This window comes from Emys orbicularis, chromosome 17, assembly GCF_028017835.1.
Source record: "Emys orbicularis isolate rEmyOrb1 chromosome 17, rEmyOrb1.hap1, whole genome shotgun sequence".
Classification (NCBI taxonomy): domain Eukaryota; kingdom Metazoa; phylum Chordata; order Testudines; family Emydidae; genus Emys; species Emys orbicularis.
The window spans coordinates 5,621,057-5,644,867 of NC_088699.1; the positions used below are offsets into that span (position 1 = coordinate 5,621,057).

Here is a 23,811-nt window from a genome sequence, read left to right on the forward strand (position 1 = left end):
CCATGCTGGCAGGGCCAGCATCTTTCCCATTGGCTGCCTGCTCCCCAGCTGTTGTCTGCTCCCTGCAACCTACTACTCCAGGACAGTGCAGGGGAGGGGAGATGGGCCTGGGCCTGCTGCTTGATTGGTCTCCCCAAAATGGGTTGGGCTTGGCCCCAACCAACCGTCTGGATGTTGCTATGTGCTAGCTGGTGAGTATAGGCACAGCCAGATAGCAGTCAGGGCTAGCAGGCTCGACTGAGCAGCTATAAGGGGGAGGGAGCCTGCGGGAAAGGGGACGGAGCTGCCTGGAGAGGAGGATCCTGGTTCGTTCCAGCCGCCCCGCTCCGTCTGCACTGGGGACGCTCAGAGGGCTGCTGCGCTGGGGCTGGTAAGTGCCTGGGGGCGCAGGAGCGTGCTGCGCCAGAGAAAGGGGGGAGTAGGAAGGCTGGGGGAGGGGACAGAGGCGGCGCAGGGGCACTGAGGCAGCGAGCTGCTGAGGACGCTCTGAAAATCTGTCACCTAACCACAGAAACCTGCGCAACAAAAATATGGGCTCCCCGGACGGTGTGTATGGGGGGGGATGTCGGGACAGGGGGCGCCCTCTGGCCAGGGCTGGATCTGTGCCCAGAGGCCGAGGCAGCCTAGGCGGGGAGAGGGAGGGTCGTGACAAACCCAGCTGCTGCGACTGGAGAATGTAGCATTGGGGTGGATGCATTTAGTTATCTCCCTTCACTTTAATCAGATGCTCTTTGTCCCCTGGAATGAGGGGCTCCAGGTAAAAGCATCTCCGTAGGAGCCTCTTGCACTGATTTTGGGGGTGGTGGGGGAGGAGGGAGATGTCTTGCATCCGTTCAGCATTCACCCCCTCTTTGTAATTTGGAGGAGAGGTAGCCCTCTACGTTCTTCTTTCTCAAGGGATCCCAGATTTGGAAACTGCACCTTCCCCATTCCGAGCCACCCTCTCACAAGTGCTCCTACCAAACACCCTCTGCCTGCTGCATTTCGCTGGGGGGTTGATGTCAGGCAATCCAGGCTCTGCAAAGCAGGGGCCCCTGGAGGGATTGGGGGTGTGAAGACAACAGGTATGAGAGCTTGAAAGGGGCAGAAAGTGCCCAGATTAGCTTGCCTGTTTAAAACATGGTTATGGTGGGAGTGTCTTCGCCTTTACCCTCTTCTAACGATTTACTGTTGGGGAAAATCCACTTGTCTGAATGTGATGCAGTTACAAGCGTTGCGGTTGTGTATCTGCGGAGGTCAGATACTGATGATAGGTTGATATAAGTACTTAGGCGGGGAGGGTGGTTCTGAATTAAGCTGATGGCTGTAGCAATTGAATGCATAGCACAAGGCTGGGGAATCTGAAATCCTGAAACTCATTAGAGCTAAGCCTGAAATGGAGAAATGAGTTTTTTTGCGGGGGAGGTAAGGGACATGATTCCAGGGGCAGACACAGTAGTCCCTCTTGGGAGGGTTCTAGACTGGGGCTACCCACTCTGCATGGCTGCCAGGACAGCCAAGAGGGTGAGCTGCTGACCAGCTCTAAATGCCATGTGACTGGGTCTATTTACTAACACTGCCAGTGGGCCCCTGGAGACTGGGCCTTTCCCAGCTCAGGCTGGAGGCAGCGGTTCTGTCTGCTTTGGAGGAGATGAAATCACTGCCTTGTTTGTGGTGCAAAGGGGAAATCACGAGGCAGGAGGAACAGCATGGGAAGAGGGGACTGTCATGTCCACACATGCAGTTTTGTGCACAGGGGAGGTAGTTCTCTATGGCTTGCCGCACAGCAGCACCTAAAACCAACACCCTCAGGTAACTGGGATCAATGGCGCAGTCCTTGACACAGATATCACCCTGTTGAGGTGTGGAGCAGATTTCCCCCACGCCCCAAAGTGTCTTGATGGGGGTCCTGGGGCATGATGCATCGGAGTAGGGCTCCCCTGCCGTGTGGTGCTCTGCACAAGCTTCATTTTTTGATCCAGCAAGATGAGGGGTTTGAGATGATAGAAGAAGCTGTGGACCAAACTGGGCATCCATAATACAGTATGGGATTGTAACTGTTGCATTTATGTTTGTTTGGAGCCACAAAGGATTTCAAATGTTCTAGATTAAAAGATGGTATTGCAGGACAGAGGTAAGAAAAGCAGATTAGAGCTAAAACCAAAAATCTAGCACTTGTGTTTGTGTGTTTTCCCTTTGCCCTCAAGTACAGAAAGCATATTTAGTGTTCCCATCCGGTGGAGAGTAAGTAAATGGGGAGTGGTGGTGGTAATATCACTAGTCTCCTGCTATTGCACTCTTCAGTCATCTGGCAGTTTCTCCAAATGGTAACTTTCTGCCAGTGCATTTTCATGATTATTGTATTTAACATTTATGTTGCAGTTATGCCTAGAGGCCTCAAACAGGTTGCAGCCTGACTGTGCTAGACACCCTGCAAACAGTAGATACCAAGGAACTAATGATCTGAAAGAGGCTTCCACTTATAAGGAGCATCTTAATTTCCCGTGTACAACAGAAGACCCCTGTTTACTTGGCATAGGGTTTTACTGGGATCAGCAGGGCCAAGATCTCTGACTTCCTTAATATAAGTGCCTAGCAACCAAGATATTTGGAGGTAAGTGCAGAAGAGAGTTAAGGCTCCTTTTCCATTTCCATTGGATTAGCTAAAGCATTCCTGTCCCAACAGACAGACCAATAAAGCAAACCTCTAAGTAGCTGGGAAGACCAGATTAAGCTCTGGGGACACCAGGCAGGAAATAAAGGTGAAGTGTTTCACTTCTCTCCCTCAATGAAGATGTCTTGGACACTAGAGTGTGATTCTGTACTATTTTTGGTTTGTCTGTTAGGGCTCACTTCCAGGGGCTAGACTTCAACTACAGGGTGTCAAAATCTGAGTAGCCGTGGCAGAACTAGATGTGTAGTTGAATTGCCTCTTGGATACTTTGGGTCTACAGGTTTGTGTCATTGAGTTTCTCTTTTGTGGTGTGTGTGTGTGAGAGAGAGAGAGGTGCAGGGTGGGAATAAGAGGGGGATGGAACTCAGATGGTGGGTCTCTTGTTGACAAAGGCAGCATCACTACCTGTAAACCTACATTGTCTCAAAGGTGTTGCATCTCACTGAATAACTGAGTACGTGGTACTAAAAGTATTTCATTAAGTTCATTTGTCACACGGATGAAGACCCTGGCAAGCATTTTGGAAAGTGGAGACCATTCCATAGCCCTCTTCTGGTTCTCAACAAGGGTTGGGGAAGAGGAAAAAGCCATTCCTCCCTTTCTGTTGCACTGGGCACTGCCTTCTATCATACTCATGGACGCTTCTCCAGTCACAAAGGAAGTGGTAGAAAATCCATCTGCAGTGAAGAGTTGGCTGCATTGGACATCAGTCACCATCTAAACCACCCATGTGGCATGGAAGATGAATACCACGCCTTGATTACTTGAGCTTAAGTGAGATCTCCATTAGCTGTCAGCAGTGAGGCCCTATAGGCTTTATCTAGGCCAGTGAAGTTATGGCTAGGGTTGTGGGCTCACCCATTGCTCAAAAGCAGTATCAAGATGTCCTTTAAATTATTTTCTTCCTCATGTTGGAGCCCTGCAGATTTGTCCCTTCAGATTTCCCCTTTTTCCCCCTTACCTTTTTTTCTGAGACATAATCACAAAAGATCCCACAATCCAAAGGCTCGGGGTAAAAGTTACCTCTTCCTTCCAAAATCCTCTCTTCTGCCAAGGCTATTCCTTAGCTCAAGTTGAAGAGACTGGAGCACAAAGATGAGATTCTTCTGGCTGTCTTGCATTCATAAGGCCTTTTCACCTCTTTGGGCCAGAGCCGCAGGTGATGTAGAGCCGCAGGTGATGTAAATCCACATGTCTCCATTGACTTCAGTGGAGCTACGATGACTTTTTTACCAGTTGAGGGTCTGGCGCCCTCTCTGTCTCACTAGTGGAATTAAAACTGCAGTCTGCTCTCCTGTGGTGGGGGGGAATAGAGATTACAGAGCTGTTTCCCTGGTGAACTGCTAGATATGACATCTGGGTCTGAAGACCGCTGATGTCCTGGTCCTAGGTCATGCTTACCATTGCACCTCTCAGCTCCTGCCCTTGTTCATCATGGGATGAGTGAGTCTGGCAACTTTCTTCTCTTCTCTCTGCAGTGTCTTGCTTGCCTTTGTGTTCCACACTTGCTGGAGCATGGCTCATAGCCCACGATATCTGCCTCACAGCATATCTGCCTGCCTAGTCCAGGCTTTTTGCTTTGAGACTGTTCACCCAATGTTGACATCAGTCAGTCTCGTTTGAGAGCTTTTTCAATTGTTGGCGCTATATATAGGCTTCTTCCTGAAACTGGGGGTGACTTCACTTCAGGAAGTTCAAGTGTCACCAGACTGGCCATGCCACTTACAGCTGCAGGAAATACCATAATTAATAATACTTAGCCCTCCCACATCTTTCACACAACAATCCTGAGGCACTTCACAAACATTAATTATGTCTTATTGCACTACTGTGATGTAGGTAAATAATATTATCCCCATTGACTCATGAATAAACTAATGCACAGAGCAATGATTTGTTCAAAGCCATGCAGCAAAAGTCACTGGCATATGTGGGTATGGAACCCAGGAGTCCTGGCTTCCAGTCTCCTTTCGTAACTGCACTACACTCTGTACCAGTGCTGGTCTTTGTATAAAATGTCCAGTTTTGTGATAGCAGCACTTGGAGAGGCAGGTCAGCAAAGCTTCCCAAAAATATGTGCAGTTTTTCGATTCTCTTGTGCTGCAATATTAATTTATTTCTATAGGTCCAGCTATTCCTGTCAAACCAAACAGAGATTATTGAAAATACAGAAGCTAAGGATGTCGTCTGCTTTTGCCCTTCGAAGAAGTCTTGACCAGCTGTATACAGTGGGGATAATAATTCTTACTTACGTCAGAGGAGTGTTTGTGAGACTTAATCTATTAATGCTCTTCAGTTAAAGGATTTCTATAGAAGTGTCAAAGTATGCCTGCTGTTGGATTATTATGCTGGTATCCAAACAGTTCCTTAATGTGAACACTCCCTTTGACTTAATGAAAAGTTTTTTTTCTCTCAGCGATCGCCTGAGAGTACAATTTTCAGCAAACATTTTATCTTATTAAAGGTGCAGCTTACAAAACATTAACAGATATGAGATCAGTTCAGTAATTTTTTACTAAATGTAAGATTGACTAGTTTGTCCTGGTAATCTCCAAACATTCCAATTTAGGAGGCGCAGATGACTTACTAGGTAGGATAATGCGGTTTCTTGAAGTGCTATCGTATGCCAACAAAAATAATTAACATAATCAAGGCTCTATATCAATGTGCAAATTGCTCTGTTAAAATAAATGCACACTTGAGTGAATGGTTTAACGTAGACACTCGTATCAAACAAGGATGCATTCTCACCTCTCCTGTTTGATATTGCCATTAATTCATTATGAGAAAAAAGTGTAGGTGGTTACAAAACAGGCATTGTATGGCTTAACAACAATACTCTGCAAGATGTTGATTTTGTTGATGTAGCTCTTCTAAGCAACAGCTCAACAAACATGCAAGCAAAGACAAAAAGACTGTCCACCATTTGCTTAAAAAATAAAGACCGGGTTAATAATTAGTTATGAAAAAAACTAATCTAATGAGAACTCCAGCAACTCCCAACTCAAGCGTTATGTAAGAAGGCAAAGGCATACAAGAGTTGAGTCAATTCACATACCTTGGCAGCAACATGCAAGCCAATGGGGATATTCAGAAGGAAATAATCTCAAGAATTGGCAAAGTGGCAGCTTAAACAAGGTTTGATCATCAAAAAATCTACAATTTAAAGACCAAACTACCAATCTTCAACTCAGATGTTATTTCTACCATAATCTATGGATGTGAAAGCTGGAAATCCACCAAAGGTACAGATGGACGTATAAATGTCTTTGAAAGCAAATGCCTCAGGAAAATACTAGATAGTCAATGGAATGAATTTATAATAAATGCTAAAATAACAGGAGTACTTGTGGCACCTTAGAGACTAACAAATTTATTAGAGCATAAGCTTTCGTGGGCTACAACCCACATCCGAAGAAGTGGGTTGTAGCCCACGAAAGCTTATGCTCTAATAAATTTGTTAGTCTCTAAGGTGCCACAAGTACTCCTGTTATTTTTGCGGATACAGACTAACACGGCTGCTACTCTGAAACCTGTCATAATAAATGCTGAGATTCATCAGAGTGTTCAACAACTCCTTCTCTCTAAAGTTATCGAGAAAAGAAGATGCAGCTCTCTGGTATGTGTGTTAAGAATGAAGCCACGGTATCCGCCATGGCAGGCAAGCCATTGAGTAGCTGGAGGAACATGCAAAAGGGGATGATCAAAAGAATCCCTCCATCAGACAGTACTTCGAGAGGGAAAATGTATGGGACTGCAAAGAGTGGTCCAGGATAGACAGGGATAGTGGAGCCGCATTTATGCCCTAAACAAAAGTTGATGGCATGGGAAGGATTCACATTCAGATAACAGAGTAATGTAAGGAACACAGAAAAAGCTTAATAGGGTAAGACTATTTGAAAAGTGAGGTTATTTCACTATTGAAAGGGAAAGAAAAATTGAGGCTACAAATAAAAAATGTTTCTATGCCTGCAGTAAATGGTCAGTTGTATTGAATGGGAAGAACTCTTCCTTGGTGTCCTTATTTCAAGTCATAACCTAGATTGTAAGATCATTCAGGCAGGGCCTGAGTATTTGTTCACTGGTTCAAATGCCATTTACACCCTATGATGCTACATAATTTTAAATAATAACTTGAGAATGTTCCCATGTCCTGATACTGTGACTCCTGTTTAATTACAGGTTTGAGATGTAGTTTACCTGGGATAGGGATGAGGAATTGCATCTTATTGCTTACTATCTCACTTTAGTCTACTGAAGTTTTGTCAAGTTTAGCCAATTCAGGCTAGCATCACATTACACAAACTGTTAGGTTGTAAGTAAGTGTGTGTATTAGTTCTTCCTGCAGTTCTTATTTATTTATAGCCCAAGCAGGTTTTGCTGGTAGGAGCAAAAGCAAATGCTGATTTGTTTCAAATCCCTTCTCCCTGCCAGGCGTGCACCTTCTCTACATGTTCAGTTTTCTCCTGCAGTTTGGCAGTCCACACTGTTGTCTGTCTTAACTGGTTATTGAATTCTAGGCTCAGCTGTAATGAAACTGACATGAAAAGCAAAGGTGGGCACCCTGCAGCTATAATGCTTGCTCTCCCTGCCATGCGTTAGCAGTAGCTCTGACTTCTCTGCATTGCAAGGTTGCTGCTGTCTGACAGCTCCTCAAAGACTGAAAAGAAGAGATTTAGCTGTTCATTGGCCTTTTGGTAAAGGGATGGGTCTTGCAATCTTTACTCGCACGAGTAAGGCTGCAGAATCAGGCGCCAGGAAGGCAACTAGGTTCTAGGCCAATCCTGTCAGGTGACATTGAAAACAGAAGTTATGTGTCCTTTGTATTGAGCTCAACTTGCAAAAGGGGAATTAAACATAACCAAAGTAACTTTTTTTTGTTTTGTTTTTTCAATTCAGTGGCCATGTGAAAATCAAACTGGATATTTTTTAAACAGTGCATGAGTTCTAGAATACAGAGAGGCAGGGAAGGATGGGCTTGTGATTAAGGCACTGGACTGGGAGATGGGGGTTCAGCTGCTGCTCTTCTGCAGACTTCCTGTGTGATGGAGGGTAAGTCACTTTATCTCTCTGTGCCTTAGGTTCCCCATATATAAAATGGGGGATAACACTGTCACATAAAAATGTTTTGAAGATAAAATAATGTTTGTGAGGCATTCAAGTGCTACACTGATCAGAGGCCATATAAGCACCTAGTTTTTAAAATTAAGCTGTTACCTCAAAATTTGGTTGCTGATTGATGGAAGAACACTGTTAAGTAGGTCAGGCCTAAAATATAGATCTTGTTAAATATCTGTACAAAGCCATATATATGTAAAATGCACACTGTGAATACACACACACACGCGCGCACACACGCATGCATAGTGTGAATGATAAAGTGTACATCCATAGAGGGATAATTAATAATTTACTAAAACTATTAATCATTTTATCAATTGTTATAAAATCCAAAGGTTTGTTATAACCATCTGTAACATCTGCTCAAGGGGTTTTAAAATTTAGCCAAAAATTACACCATTTTCTCATGTCTGTAACATGCATATAATGTATATTAATTCTTTATAACTACTTATAAATGTTCCTTCGATGTAAATTATGAATTGAATTGAAAGGATTTTTTTTATGTAGAGAATGCCTAAACCCAACCCAAATGTTGTGCTAATGCTTGAGAACCGGAAAGTGAAATGGAGTGGAAATGGTCTATAAACAAAAGGGAAACTGACTAATCTATTTTAATCTTCCAAGCTGCTTGAAATGTAGGAAGTAAAGCAACTACATAAATAGATGGAAAAATAAATTAGATTTGTATCAATTATTTGTTTTAACAATCTAAGGCGTTAATAACTGAAGTAACAACTATAAAAACAAAACAATATTTCTAATATGTCAATATCCCATCTCAGTTTTTAAATACCACTTCTAAACTGTCTTCACAGAAGTCTTCTCCTTAGAGAGGATTTGAATGGTTGGAGCTTGCGCTGAGTCTTGTTTTGATGGGAAGACTTGTAATACATCACAGACTGGCATACTGCTGTGTAAAAGATACTTTTAAAACATGATTAATATAATTGCAATGACTGATTTAGTATTGATGGCTCTTCAGCAGAATAATAAACTCTGCTGCTTTTCTGGATAAGCTGGCTATGGTATGTGGAGTGTGGCAGGTGCAGCACACTTGGCATTTTGCCTTTCCCTGATTCACTAGTCTTTAATTGTTGCTTTCCAAAGCCTTTTATAGTACCATCTAGTGGTTGCTGAGCAAAGCTGGTAATTGCTGTAAATAATCTTGTGCACTTTTGATCAGGGGATCTTGAAGAAGTTTACCAAGGGGGGTGGTAATATTCCCATTATACAGCTGGGAGAACTGAGGCCCAGAGAAGTGAAATGGCTTGGTAAGGTGAATCCAGAGAACTAAAGCGGATGCCGTTTGTCTCAAGCAGGAGAGGGGCTGATGCTTATCTGCTGCATGTTTTGACTTTATCATTTGTGTTGAGGTGGTGCCCTTGGAGCTCAGGAGAGGGAGATGAACAGAAAAAAATGCAAACTACCCCCTTGCTGCCAGTCTGTCATGACTTCCATTGTTAGTGTTTCCCTGTCTCTTTGGGCCAGAAGGCCCAGGAGTGCCATATGGCGCTTACACGCTTCCTCTAAGGAAGTGCATGTCCACCTCACAAAGCAGTGATTACTCTGTTTGATTAAGAAACACTATTGACAGGCTGCATGGAATGTCCCATCATCTAGTGTTTAACTGGAATCTTGGTGGATGCATTTCAGAGCTATGAGGGTGAAAGAATTAAAGGGTTTGTTGTCTCTGCCTCGATCCTCTTTAAACCCCTTTTCTGGATTCCCCTGGTTGTTCGTGTCCGAATTTGAGCTAATTACGCTTGATTTCAGGGCCTCCCACAACTTAGCTCTTATCCTCATCTCTTCAAGCATGAGAGACCATTCTAGTTCTGTCTGACACTACAGAATCTTCTCTCCCCCAGGATTTCTGGTTGCCAGTGCTACATCAATAGGATAGACTATCCTTGGCTGACTGTTTCTAGCAAGTGGTCAGACTGAGAAGGGTCGGGGGAAACAGCAACAGATGGTGATATTCTAAGGTTCCACCCAAAAACTAAGAGATTCCAGAATTAAACACCATTTGCAGCAGATTGTGCAGATCTTCATAGGAGCATCCCTCTCTTTCTTGCACGTTTGGATCAGCAGTGAAATAAAAAGGTTGACATTTAACTGATCATTATTAGAATTCATACTAGGGGCAGTTCACTCCTCTTAGAACTATTGTGTCAGTCATCTGCAGACTCAGGCAGATACTGCTGTGTCCAGTTTAAATCTGGTTCATATTTTGAAGGTTTTCTTTGCATCCATAAGACTTAAACCTTAATTTTTTTAAATAAAGATTGAGATTCTTGAGCAAAAGATGGCAGCCTCCAGATCAAACTACCAGTTCATAGAGATGCTGAGATTCAGTCCCGTTTTGACCCATGATTTGGGCAGAATCTAAGTTTACAACTGTCATAGGAATACCATAAAACGTGAATGTCTGGCATTGTTATAGGTTCGTGTTAAATCAGAAGAGTATAGCTGTGCATGAGGTGGGTGTTGGTGGCTTACACTAACTAATGTGAAAGAGATTTGAAATGGAAAGTGCCAGATAATTAAGTTTTATTACAAGAGTAGACTTAAAACTGACCAATTACCACAGTGCTTTCCCCAAAAGGATACAAATCTAGGTAGGGGCCCATTCTTGACTAAACTGCATGCTTGAAAAAAACAAAACAAAAAAACCCACCTGACTTGATGCTGGAGATAACGAATCTCCTAACTATCCACCCTCAGAATAAAATGAGACCACCGTGCTGCACAGTTGCATGTAATCCTGCTTTGTCAATGACAGAACTGTCACTGTACAATCTCTTCCATCACAGGTGGGCACTGGAGAAATCTGAATTGCACGCCTCTTGCTGGCTTGATTCTCATCGTGCTACATTGCCTTGATGGGTGAAATAAACCCAAATATTAGAATCAAGTGGGAAAAACACTCAAGTTGTATGCACAGTGCAGACAATTTGATGACTGATAGTCATGTATAAGACACCGTCTTTCCAAGAAGCAGTGACTGGCTAGCTGTGGTGTAAACAATCATTTGCTACCAAATGTTCTTTGAAGTTCTCTGTATTACAGTGGGCTTGAGATTGGGACCCCATTGGGTTAGGTGCTGTACATACATATGTGAGACATGATCCGGGCTCCAAAGAGCATCTGACTAGACAAGATATGAAAAAAATAGTATTTTTATCCCTGTTTTCCAGGCCGAGGCAGATCAATGGCCTGATTCTCTGAACCTGGGTACTGAACATCTTTAGTTCCCATCGACTTTTTTTTTGCAGTGCTGGGTGCTAAGTGCCTTTGATAATCTGTATTAAGTGGCTTGTCCAAGGTCACAAAGAAAGACAATGGCACAGCTGGGAATTGAACCTAGGTTTTCTGTGTCCCAGACCAGTACATTCACCAGAAGACGTCCTTCCTCTTTTAAGCAGCAGCAGTGCACAAATCAGCACCCAAAATAGCTTCCATCCTGTGGCTGCCCAACCTAAAGCTCCATGACAAGTGAATGAGTGACCTCAAGGAGTTGATAGAACCATAAGTGAGAGCCTGGTGGCTACAGTCCGTGACCTTGATGAAACAAAGAGCTCTTCGAAGTTGGATGCCCTGCACTGGAATTACACCCTGGGAGCAGGTACATCAGTATCTCCTTGATATATTCATGACGAGATACCCAAGAAGGGAGTCTTTGGTTTCCAAACAGACAGGTTTTTTAAGTACTCTGTATCCAAGCGTTCCCTGTCCTATATGGTATTTAACTGATTAGCATTTCTCATCTTCATTCTCTCAAAGTTTCCATGCTGTGTTTTCTTTCTGAAAATGAAATGAAAAAGGCCTGCCCCCTTAACTGCAATAGATGTGAGTTTTAAGAAAAACTAGACATACTTATATTTTCAGCCATTGTGTATGGACTGCTGCAGGCAGCAGCATTACCTAGCATGCATCTATAAGGATGCCAGTGGTTGGGATGGACTAACTGTTGCTTATTTTCCTGTCCAACCATGACTGTATTTCCTTCATGGGTGAGGAGCCTTGTGAGAAAAGCTGCCATGGAGGACTGGGTGTGTGTGTGGAGGTGTGAGTGAATACTTGCCCAAGAAGCTCTTGGATAAACATCAAAGTCTGCTCAGCAAAACACCTGTAATGTTTTAGTTCCTATAGAGAGATGTCATTAACTGATTGATTGATTATTCCTGGAGTATTAGACAGTATGCCCCTAAAAAAGGGACACGGGCCTGTAAAACACACACACATCATGTTCTAGCAATTGATGGTTAGCTGTGGGAAAGGGGTGCTGCAGGATTACACTCCAGGACCCCCAGCACACACTAGTTTTTTTTTTTTTTTAACATGTTGTTTTTTTCCCCTGATTATTTAAATGCCAGGCTCAAACTCCAGCTCCGCGAACTTCAATGGGCCTATCCTAGTAATGAATTTGGCTCTAAGTATTGACTTGTTGGAAGGATGTAGACTCCTATTGCTGTGGTCTCAGCCTGGTAGAGTGGACACTGAGACAGCTGGTGGTGACCATCGTGTGTGCACCTCTCTGCCTGTATTTGTGCTTTTATTGTTAAAATAATAAAGGCTTTTTCTTACAAAAAGGTGTTAATGCAATGGAGACCAGCCAATAGCAGAGAGAGCAAATGCCACCATCACGGAAGATGAGTAATGCTAGATTGTGTGAATGCTAGGCAGCATGGCCTAGGATCATGACTTTGTTGTTGTCCTGTATCTGACTGAGTGAGATTGCCAAGATGCCTTGTTAACTGTATTTGACTCATTACCGCCCAGCTGTGCTTGTCTACTGCAGAAGAAAAGAATGCTAACCCTTGGTGATGGTGGGAGTGGTATATTGAGACCACAGTCTACTATTCCACACATTTTTCAGGTGACACCCTAAGTCCTGCTAAAATATGTCTACATTGCAAAGTAAAACCTGCAGCACTGAGTCTCCGAGCTCGGCCAATTGACTTGGGCTCGCGGGGTTTGGGCTGTGGGGCTAGATATAGCCATGTAGACAGTTCAACTCAGGTTGGAGCCCAGGCTCCAAGATCCTCCACTCCTGCGCTAGATTTCAGAGCCCAGGCTCCAGCCTGAACAGAACATCTACACTGCTATTTTTGGCCCCATAAGCCAGAATCAACTGAGCTAGGCTCTGAGATGCTGCACCAGGGGTTTTTCTTTGCAGTGTAGATGTACCTTGAGGCTCTTAGAACTTTGTGACAGTGCTCTCCTGGGCTGAAAAGACACACACTCTTTTGACTAGCACTTACCTCCATTTTAATGGTGATAGCACAGGGCCATAAGTTGGTAGCAGTGTTGTATTCTGAACCTTTTTGTGCATGTAAAAATAAATAACATGTATAAAATATACATTTAAAGTGAGCCACACCTTGGGAACCTACCTGTTCCCCGTGGTTCCATTCTCCAAACTGAGCTTTCTCAGCCCTCTTGTAAGGCCCAGGTATCCATTAACTATCACCTGACCTGCTTTAATCCAGCCCCGATCAGGGTAGGAAGCAACTAATTAATTATGGCACAGGTGTGTCTGGGCCAATCTCTCCTTAAAGGTGCCTATGATATCTCCCCATTCTAATTGTGGTTCCTATGTGCCATTGCTCAATGACCCTGGGTAGGAAGAGTAGGCAACTAACAGAGGAGATCATCATGACTGTTTCCTCTAGGTTTTGTCTAGACATCGTTTATGCATCCCTTTTGGTTGAGACACTTCACTGGCTGCTTTTTTTCTGACTAATGGTGCAGTACAGAGCCAGTGCTGCTGTGTTAGGGGTCAGTCAGAAATGAGATCTGAATTGGCTTTAGGGTATGGGAGGGAGAAGGACAAAACAGCCCTCCCCTTAGTATATTCCCCACCGTTCCTGCAGAAAAGAAGTAAGAGATAAAGTTACACTGTCTCTTTTACATACATGATTTTAAAAGCAATCAGGATGAGAAGCCAGACGGCTGCTGTATAAACCTTGGAAATAAGGTAAAGCACTTGCCAGTCTTTACCTCTGTCACTTTCCTCCAGCTGGTCTTTTCACTACTCTGTTCCTTTCTGACAGGGTTTGGTTCTTTGCCTTGGAATCCAACTGCATTTGGCCCAAGTAAGAGCACATTTCGTCTCCTGCTTTCCTGCTCTTGGATAGCAAGGTGCATGGCTCACGCATTCTGGGCTCCAAGATCTGTTAGTTAGGTTTTAGTATCAAATACTGAATCAGGAGTTTGGAATTTTGGGGTGGTTCTGTTGTCTTATGACCATGAATGCTGGCGCTCAGTTAATTCAGGACAGTTGGGAACTTGTTGCACTTGCCTACATCAAAGGAATAGGGAGCAAAGAACCGATTCCTCTATATGTTTACCTGTCTTGCTCCTGTCATCATGTAATCTTAATCCTAAATTCAGGTCTGAGCATATAACCCCCTAAGCACTTTTCACTGTAGAGTGAAACCAGTGCTCTCTAACCCAACACAATCTCAGTCTTGAAAGTCCTTGTGTGCGTGGCTCTCATTCCTCTGAATTGTGACAAAAGACAGGCCCTGTTGACTGCTTTAATTCAGAGCTGTGACTCTGTTTACAGCACTGAGAAAGTAGGCAGTTTGCAGAGCCACCATCACTAGAGCCCTGTGCAGATACAAAATTTGGATCCACATCCATCCGCGATCCGCAGACATGCCCTGCAGATATGATGCGGATATCCGTGGAATTGCAGGGCTCTAACTATCGCCTGATCCCACTCCCAGTGAAGCCAAGGGAAAGACTCCCATTGATTTCAGTGAGAGCTGGATCAGGTCTTATGGGATTTCAAAGCTGCGTCTCTGTGTTAGAACAATTCTCACCAGGTTCCCTTTATTTTTAATGTGAAAGGACTAATCTGATTAGTCTGTTTTTGCTGAGTAGTATGATGATGATAGATCTGCCTCATCAGCAGTTTGCAGAGTGGATAAGAATCCTGTCACGCGCACACAGTCACTCAGGGCAGCTCTGTGTGAGGGGCCCGGCGGGGAAGAGAAAAAATGTTTCAGGGAGCACAAGAGGAGGTGACACTATCCAAAGAGACCACATTTCTGATTAGTTTTTGAACTGATTTCTTATCAATAAATATCTACCTCGGGGCACTCCCCAGTCCTATTAAATCATCATTCCTTGGCCCTGCCATGTGTTGCATTTAGCATACATTGGTGAGCTTCTTAGAACTTTCCTTGTGTAGTTATTAGATGCATGTTGTATTTATTTACTATAAGGGTTGCAAGTAAAATGCTTTGCTTTTAGATGTTGGCAATGGCAGGGAAGATATGGTGGATACATTTTTCAGAAGAGCCTAAATGACTTAGGTACTTAAGGCCTGTTTTCAGCAGTTACTTGGGAGCTTAAGTACTTTGAAAAATAGATGTCTAAATCATGTAGGCACTTTTGCAGATTTTACCCATTGTCCTGAATGTGGGCCCGGGGAGGGCTCTCTAGCAATCAGTGGTTATGGTGATTGGCTTTGTGGGTTGTAAACGTTTCCCCTCTAAGGGAATTGCCCCATTGCACTGACCTGCTTTAACTTATCAGCAGTAAGCAGAACTATAGGGAACATAAGAGACCTCCCAAGCTGGGTGCCCCCCTCTGTTTTATATCATTCCTACTGAAGCCTCTACCTCTGCTTTCTGAATAGCTTCGTGATTTCTCTACATGCTGTTCAGACAATTCAGCCTTTTTGCAAGTGTAAGAGAGAGATGCAGCTGCCTAGAATAGTCCAGATCCAGCGACTCTCTATCCCTCCCACCCCTGCCATGTTTTTGGTCATTGATGTAGTACAGCACATCCATCTGAGCACTAGCAAAACTGGCTTAATGTACCGCAGCACTGAGCCATTTTAAATCAATAAATCCAGCCTAGATCACCAAGCTATGCTTCAGGCGAGTTACTACTGCCAGTGTAGAGACCATCTCTTGTGCAGCTTTGTTTGGTTCACTCGGGAATTTCCATTATAAATCAGCTTATTGTGAGAAATAAATAAATCTTGCTGTATTTGTCTGACCCACAAAGAGCAAATTCAGGAGGAGAACAACAAAATCACATGTTTTATGAAAAGGAAAAATCCTCTTGGGAGGAGCAGTCAGAGTCCTCAATTAATTTCTAGAACACACATGTAATTCTTTTGGGGGAGGGAGGGGTATGGAGAGAGCTGCTCCCTTCATAGGGTATGTTCTTTCCACCATCTAAAGATACAAAGAAACCATTTTTATATACTGTATAACATATTGATGTAGGAGTTGCTGAAAGTTCTTGTGCTCTGAGCTGGTTACATTGAATACATTGGATAGTAAAAAGTGTTTTCACAGTGATTGGTCACATGCCTAACAATTCCCCTTTCACCTAGGCGTAGCCACTACTTGATGTTTATGGGGCAAGGCACTAGAATGGTATCTTGCACTTATATAGTGGCTTCCCTCTTTGGAACTTGCAATATGTACAGGGTGGGCATATTTTGTTAATTCTCCATTTACACATGGGGAAACGGGGGTAGGAAGAGAAGAAGGATGATCTAGTGGGTAGAGCACTTGCCTGGGACTTGGGAAACTTTGATTCCGCACTCTCCCACAGGCTTCTGTGTGTGATCTTAGGCAAGTCAATTATTCTCTTGGTGTCTCAGTGCCCCATCTATAAAACATGTATAATAGCCCTTCCATAGCACCAGAGGGGTGTTATGAGGATAAACACATAAGAACGGCCATACTGGGTCAGACCAAAGGTCCATCTGGCCCAGTATCCTGTCTTCGGACAGTGGTTGATGCAGGTGCCCCAGAGGGAATGAACAGAACAGGTAATCATCAAGTGATCCATCCCCTGTCACTCATTTCCCAGCTTCTGGCAAACAGAGGCTAGGGACACCATCCCTGTCCATCCTGGCTAATAGCCATTGATAGACCTATCCTCCATGAATTTATCTAGTTCTTTTTTGAACCCTGTTATAGTCTTGGCCTTCACAACATCCTCTGGCAAGGAGTTCCACATGGTGACTGTGCATTGTATGATAAAATACTTCCTTTTGTTGGTTTTAAACCTGCTGACTATTAATTTCATTTGGTGACCCCAGTTCGTGTTATGAGAAGGAGTAAATAACACTTCCTTATTTACTTTCTCCACAACAGTCATGATTTAATAGACCTCGATCATCCCTCCTTAGTCGTCTTTTCCAAGCTGAAAAGTCCCAGTCTTATTAATCTCTCCTCATATGGCAGCTGTTCTATACCCCTAATCATTTTTGTTGCCCTTTTCTGAATCTTTTCGAATTTCTATATATACATACACACGTTTTTTTGAGATGGGGCAACCACATCTGCACACAGTATTCAAGATGTGGGTGTACCATGGATTTATATAGAGGCAATATGATCTTTTCTGTCTTCTTATCTATCCCTTTCTTAATGATTCCCAACATTCTGTTCGCTTTTTTGACTGCCACTGCACATTGAGTGGATGTTTTCAGAGAATTATCCACAATGCCTCCAAGACATCTTTCTTGAGTGGTAACAGTTAATTTAGACCCCATCATTTTATATGTATAGTTGGGATTATGTTTTTCAGTGTGCATTACTTTGCATTTATCAACATTGAATTTCATCTGCCGTTTTGTTGCTCAGTCACCCCGTTTCGAGAGATCCTTTAGTAGCTCTTCGCAGTCTGCCTGGGACTTAACTGTCTTGAGTAATTTTGTATCATCGGCAAATTTTGCCACCTCACTATTTACCCCTTTTTCCAGATCATTTATGAATATATTGTATAGGACTGGTCCCAGTACAGACTTCTGGGGGACACCACTATTTACCTCTCTATTCTGAAAACTGACCATTTATTCCTTCCCTTTGTTTCCTATCTTTTAATCAGTTACCAATCCATGATAGGACCTTCCCTTTTATCCCATGACATCTTACTTTGCTTAAGAGCCTTTAGTGAGGGACCTTTTCAAAGGCTTTCTGAAAATCTAAGTACACTATATCCACTGGGTCCCCCTTGTTGACCCCCTCAAAGAATTCTAGTAGATTGGTGAGGCATGATTTCCCTCTACAAAAACCATGTTGACTCTTCCCCAACAAATTATGTTCATCTGTGTGTCTGACAGTTTTGTTCTTTACTACATTAGACTGTGAGCTGCTCAGATACTGTGGTAAAGGGGCCAGATAAGTACCTTAGATAGGAATAAATGCAGAAAGAAGCGAGTTGACCAAGATCTGACAGCAGGTCAGTGGTCAGGAATGGAGCCGGGAATAGAACTGAGTCCCTCTTACTGTAGCCTTCTTCTAACTCCTCCATGGACCTTATGCTCTAACAATAGACCATTATCCAAACTCTACCATTGTTGGAAGTTACCTTCCCAGGTAGTGTCTGCGTGTCAAGTCTGTTTGTCTGGTGTGAATTTGAAGCTATTAGCTATATTATTTATTCTTTTGTTTCTAAACTTAGGTCCATGTGAATCCACCCTTTGCCTCTACCAGAATCTCATCCTCTGAAGCCATCACCAGTGTGTGGAGCCTGCCCCACACCCATCACCTACCAAACCACGGCCTTTACCTGTGTCTTCCGCTGTTTCCCGTGCGACCCTTCTTGTGGGAGCGCCTCCTGGGCTACCCCAGAGTTTACGCAGCATTCAGTGGCTCCAATGGTGAAGATGACGAGGTCCAAGACTTTCCAGGCATATCTGCCTTCATGCCACAGAACCTATAGCTGCATTCACTGCAGGGCTCATCTTGCCAATCACGATGAACTCATTTCCAAGGTACGTGCAAGAACCTCACCCTGCAGATGGTCAGGTTGAATCTCCCCAGGGAGGAGACATCCCTAATGTAATCTGAGACATACTAGGATTGCAGCCTGATTAAACTCCTTTCTCGTTGCTTGTGGAGATGTCTGGATTATTGGCATTGCAATTTGGGCTTTGAAAATGGATCTCCCTGTGATGGCTCTTGCAACTTGATCAGTCTTTTTGTTTTCATTTGATCAATAAACTAGCTTCAGGGCATAGGTTCCCAAACTCTGGCCTGTGGAGCACTTGCTGGTGATCTGTGGAGAGCTCATGTCTTATCACATGATACTGGCTCTCTTCCCCTTTGTTTCTTGCTGCAAAACTGGATTAATAGATGGCTAGAAATATATCAAAACTCTTACTGATACTGCTTTTCCATGTAAGTACTTGCTAAAGTAGCCACAGGTATGTCGTGAATTGACAGGGAGGTATCCACAAGACAGTCTGTTAAAATGTGGTCTACACCATGGAAATGTTTGGGTGGCCCCTGCTTTAAGGGAATTCCACTGTAGTTTGTTTTGAAATATAAGGTAGCATCTCAAAGACTTGCTGAATTTGTGCTCAAATTGCTGTAGCTTTGTAGGCCTGTTAGCAAGACACCAAGGGAACGTGGCCATTAGAAGCAGAAGTGGAAAAGCAGTGGGATGACAGGGTGGCTCTAAGCCACTGCTTCTCATACTCTGGTCTGTGAATCACCCTGGGGAAGGGTCCTGATGGTCAGCTGAATTTAAAAAAAAAAAAAAAAAAAAAAAAAGGTTTGAAGAGCCAAGCAATAGGAGATCCGAGTGATGGGGTGGTGGAAATGGACCCATGAGAGATCGCTTTCTAAAGTGTAGAAACTGCTGTTAGCCTTTTGCAGAGTGGCTATCAGCCCATTGTGCATTGCAGGGGTCAAGCATCAAGTTTCCAGGTCTTGGCTGCCTTGGCAGCCAAGCATTCCATAAAGTTTATTCAGCTCATAAAGTTTGGATTCAGGAAAAGCAGACCGCCACAAGATTTATTAGCTGAGACAGGGGAGGAAATTGCACCATGGGTTCTTGACAGGACCTTAAACCAGTTCTCAGCCACTTGGAACAGTGCACCCTTGAGATGGGCAAACCTAGATCTCATGGTATGTGGGTGCTTTGCATACTGTGTTTAGAGTGCCAGAAAGTGCATGGTGCCATCTTTTTTTACCCATGTCCACAGAAAGGCTTTGGATGCATTACCTTGTACAGAGGGAGTCAGTCCCTGGCTTGTTAAAATGCTTGATAGCCGGGAGGGGGGGGAGGGGTCTGTCTGGGTTCTTGTTGATGCTTAAATAGATCACAGCTGTGAAAAATGCTTCCTTCACCTGAGACTGGCTAGATGAGAGTTCCCCTCCCGCATCCCTGCTGGATGCTCAGTGGGCCATGGTGCGCCATGCCTTTGTGACATGACCTCCCTGCCTGACGACTGTAACGCAAAGGACATATGAGTACTCCAGCTGTGACAAAAAGTCTTCCTAGTCCAGAACACCCAGTCTCACCTGAAGCATCAGCCAGCACATGACCCCTGTGCTCTGCTTACTGTGCAGGCTCCCTGTAGAATACCAGCTCTAATTCAAACTCTGTCCTAATTCTCAAGGCCTTCCCTGGGTAATTTGGAGGGTTTCTCTCACTCCATGACCATGATGACTTTCCTCAGCAGTGATAAAGCTGTCGGCCTCAAGTGCAGGAGACTGGGCTTCACAGCCAGTCCCACTAGCGCACCCCCACAGAGAAAAGCATAAAACTTACTTCATCGCTTTAGCCTTCCCAAAGGCACACCTAAATACAGCGAGTAGGAGGAAAGGGGGGTGAAGGCTAAATGCAAAAGTGAAGGGGTAAAATACAAAGCCCTTGTGGCTGCAGAGGAAATAGTGAGGAAAATGTAGGGCTGGCAGCCTGTTGTGACGTGTTGTTTAATCTTGAGGAGAATATTGGATGCTGCAGCAGTGGGCACCGTTATGAAATAAAAGGATAGATCCTGGGGGAGTCCATGGGGAACCCCTGACAACTCACTTCTGAGGGCCATCTTCAAGGCTTTTGAAATATAAATACATGCAACTTGATCTAATGGTTAGAGCACCGGACTTGGAATCAGGATTTCTAGGTTCAAACTCCGGTTCTATTGCTGTGTGACCTGAGGCAAATCACTTATTTTCTTTGTGCTTCAGTTTTCTGTATCTGTAAGATGGGGGTAGTAACTTCATACCACATATGGCTGCTGTGAGGATAAATTAGTGTGTAAAGCTAATTAGAAATGCTAAGTATTATGAATAAGCTTGCTGCAATAAATGTTACTCTGGATTAGCTTCCTTTTCCATGTAAATTTCCCCCCCCCCCCGCCCTGCCCATCCTGCCCAACACTTTTTTTTTTCTTTCTTTTCTTAAAGTAGTGCAGGTTCTCTGTGCTCCCCATTTTCTCTCTCTCTCTGTGCCCAGCTACTTGAGTTTATCTTCACTTAATAAGGCAGCATTTTAAGGCTGTTTGGGAGGTTTAAAATGCATCTCTCAGGAGCAGAGGGTTGAGACTCGTACTGCATTTGTTCTATTTTTTTTTTTTTTTTAAATCTGCAATAAAAAATTGTTTCCAAATATTGAAGTGGCCCTTGGCTGTCAGAGCTGGTGGATTTGCGAATGGAGATCCTGATCCATCAGTTATATCACAAGAACTGGATTTCAGGGTGGGGCTTGCAAAGTTCTCTGCTGTGAAGGGGGTGAGTGCTTGTGCTAATCTTGTGCCAGGAATCCGGGTTTGGGCTCTCCCTTTCTATTGACACAGCAGGTTCCCAATCTTGGAAAAGTATGGTGCTAGATATACCCAGTGTTTTTCACCTGGGGGGCGGGGCTGCTGTTTATTCTCTCATTGCTCTGTCTTTCCCCATCCTAGTCATCTCCATTGTGCAATTCAGCCAGCCAGCTTTACAGGTGAACAGCTTCCAGCAGAGCTGATGCTGGTGCTACTGTGTGAACAGGTCTCATCTGCCTGGGATCAGTGCCTCAAGCCATGAAGGTGTATAACAGCTGCCCAGGAATGCTGACTGCTAAAGTACAGACACATGGAGAGATGGTAGCTGTAATAAGCCTGCCTATATTTAATCATGTGCAAATATATTCATTAAAATTATTTTCTCTTCCCCAATGTTCCCACCGTGGTCTATGGTATAAATTCATATTTAAGGTAATCTTCTTAATCGGGGGCTGTAATGAAATAGCTGTTGGAGCCTTAAAGGGTCAGATGGCTTAGACCCAAAAGGGTTTTATTTATTTAAAAAAAATCATAAATTTATATTAAATGTTGTAATTGTTGTTTGTATTGCAGTAGCACCTCGGAGGTCTAGTCGTGGACCAGGACCCCATTGTGCTAGGTGCAGTACAAACACAGAGAACTTAGAATTGGAGTAGAAACTTTCCGATGAAAATTAAAACTAAGTTGTGACAGATGTGGTAATTTCCTGCAATATCCTGGACAAACCTTATTAAATTAAGTTTAAGTATCTTAGGCACTCCTGGTATTAAAATGTGAATGTTTATGTATTATTGTGGGATTGTATGTATGTTCTCTAAGGGGAAGGTGTGACTGATGTAAATCTGGAAAGTGTTGTTGTTATAAGCATCAAAGGACTCTTTTAAACAATAGTCCAGACCAGAAGGAATTTTTAGTTGAGTGGGTTTCCTAGGAAATACTTGGGTGGAGGGCAATGCAAATGCCCATCTCTGGACTCATCCTTTTGAAGCAAAGAGAGGAACCCCATTGTATATGAATTACCTATTCCCAGGATCAAAGACCCAAGGCGCTCACTCATTCGTGAGGGTGCTTGTTCTGAGCTAACAGCTGTTATGGACTTGTGACCACAGGAAAAAAAACCCTTGATAGGGTTTGAAGGACTGCTCACCTGACACAGTCCTTGTGGGAGCTGGAGTGAACTCTGGTAAGCTTATTGGCAAGTCTGTTTAAGGGTTTTTCATTATATTTAATGTTTTCTGTGTAATGCTTTTACCTTAAGAATAAATGTGCTTGCTTAGAAAGAGCTGTGTGGTAACTTAAATGTAGGTAATCATACTGTTTATAGCCTCTGAGGAAGGAAAGCAAACCAGGCCTGCTGAGGCAATCTCCATTGCTGGGGATATCACGGTGTAGGCAGGGAACTGTGCAGCCTGGAAAAAACTCAGGAGGGGGAGAGACGCATGTCTCCACCCATTAGAGGTGATGGCTGGGGAACTGGAAGCCTGAGAATTGGTGCCCTTACTGAATCACAGAGGGGGAATACATGTGTAGTTGCCCTGAATAGTGACATAAATCACCTTTTTTTTTGTTTGGATTTAAACATACTCCTTTGCAGCCCTGCCATCATTGCATGTGAGAAGCTGATTGTGAAAGTGACCTGCTTGTCTTCCTCATGCAAACCCAGTACAGTGTAAGAAAGAAAGAAAAGCAGCAAAATGAAAAATAAATGTCACTTACATACCCTTTCAGTTCTAAATAATCTGAAATGTTAGGGTCATGGAAGATATGGGTGATTTTGAACCTGGTAGTATCACTTTAACCAAAATGATCCAAATGCACCATCACTGAAAACCTTCCTTACAAAATGGGCTTTTATGTAATGGCTGGGTGCCATTTTTTTTTTGGCTCAGTGGAATTGATTCTTCTGTTCCTCTTTCCCCAAATTACACAGAGATCACATGAGAGCTGTGCTGCTTTGAATGCCACAGGCTTTCAGCTCTTTTGGATATATATAACATTGCAGCATTGGCTGATGCTTTTTGACTGAAGCTCAAACTGGAATTGAATCTCAGTATTTTGTTTCAATCCCTAGTCTCCCCTCTTGCTCCTGCATCACCAGTGTTGACTTAATCTGGTTTTACGGGGGTTTGCCAAAACTGGGGATTGCAAGCACTTTGACAAGTAGGTTTTGGCATGGCGATTATAAAAAGGGAAACCTTGTAAGCTTCAGGTGGGTTGACAGCTTCTTAATCACGATTGCTATTTAAAGAAAAGGAATCAATGCTGATGCTTTAACAAACTCCAAAGCTGTTCCATGAACTAAGTTACCAAAATGTTGCCTGCTTACTTGGCCTTTTCTTCCATAGTCAGATGGAGAAAGTGGTTTAATAAAATGTCTGTTTTATATTAAGATCCAAAAAGTGGATTTGAATGTCTGGCCAAGAAAGTTCTTAGTGACTAAGGAAATATAAGGTAATCAGATGGGTTTGGGTGGAGGGAGTAATTAGTTTCCTTTGCATGTTCT

General features: G+C 43.5%; 1 protein-coding gene across 2 annotated transcripts in view; it reads left to right on the plus strand.

Moving 5' to 3' along the window:
* Window positions 1-205: 205 nt before the first annotated feature.
* YPEL2 (yippee like 2) overlaps window positions 206-23,811 on the plus strand; it is a 97,126-nt gene continuing 73,520 nt past the window's right edge. The window contains exons 1-4 of one of the 2 annotated variants that reach the window (XM_065418119.1): window positions 206-370; window positions 2,362-2,593; window positions 7,553-7,705; window positions 18,218-18,530. In XM_065418119.1, coding sequence (XP_065274191.1) covers window positions 18,414-18,530 — 117 coding nt within the window. In that variant the 5' untranslated portion in view covers window positions 206-370; window positions 2,362-2,593; window positions 7,553-7,705; window positions 18,218-18,413. The remainder of the gene's footprint in view (window positions 371-2,361; window positions 2,594-7,552; window positions 7,706-18,217; window positions 18,531-23,811) is intronic. The other variant, XM_065418120.1, reaches the window with a different exon arrangement.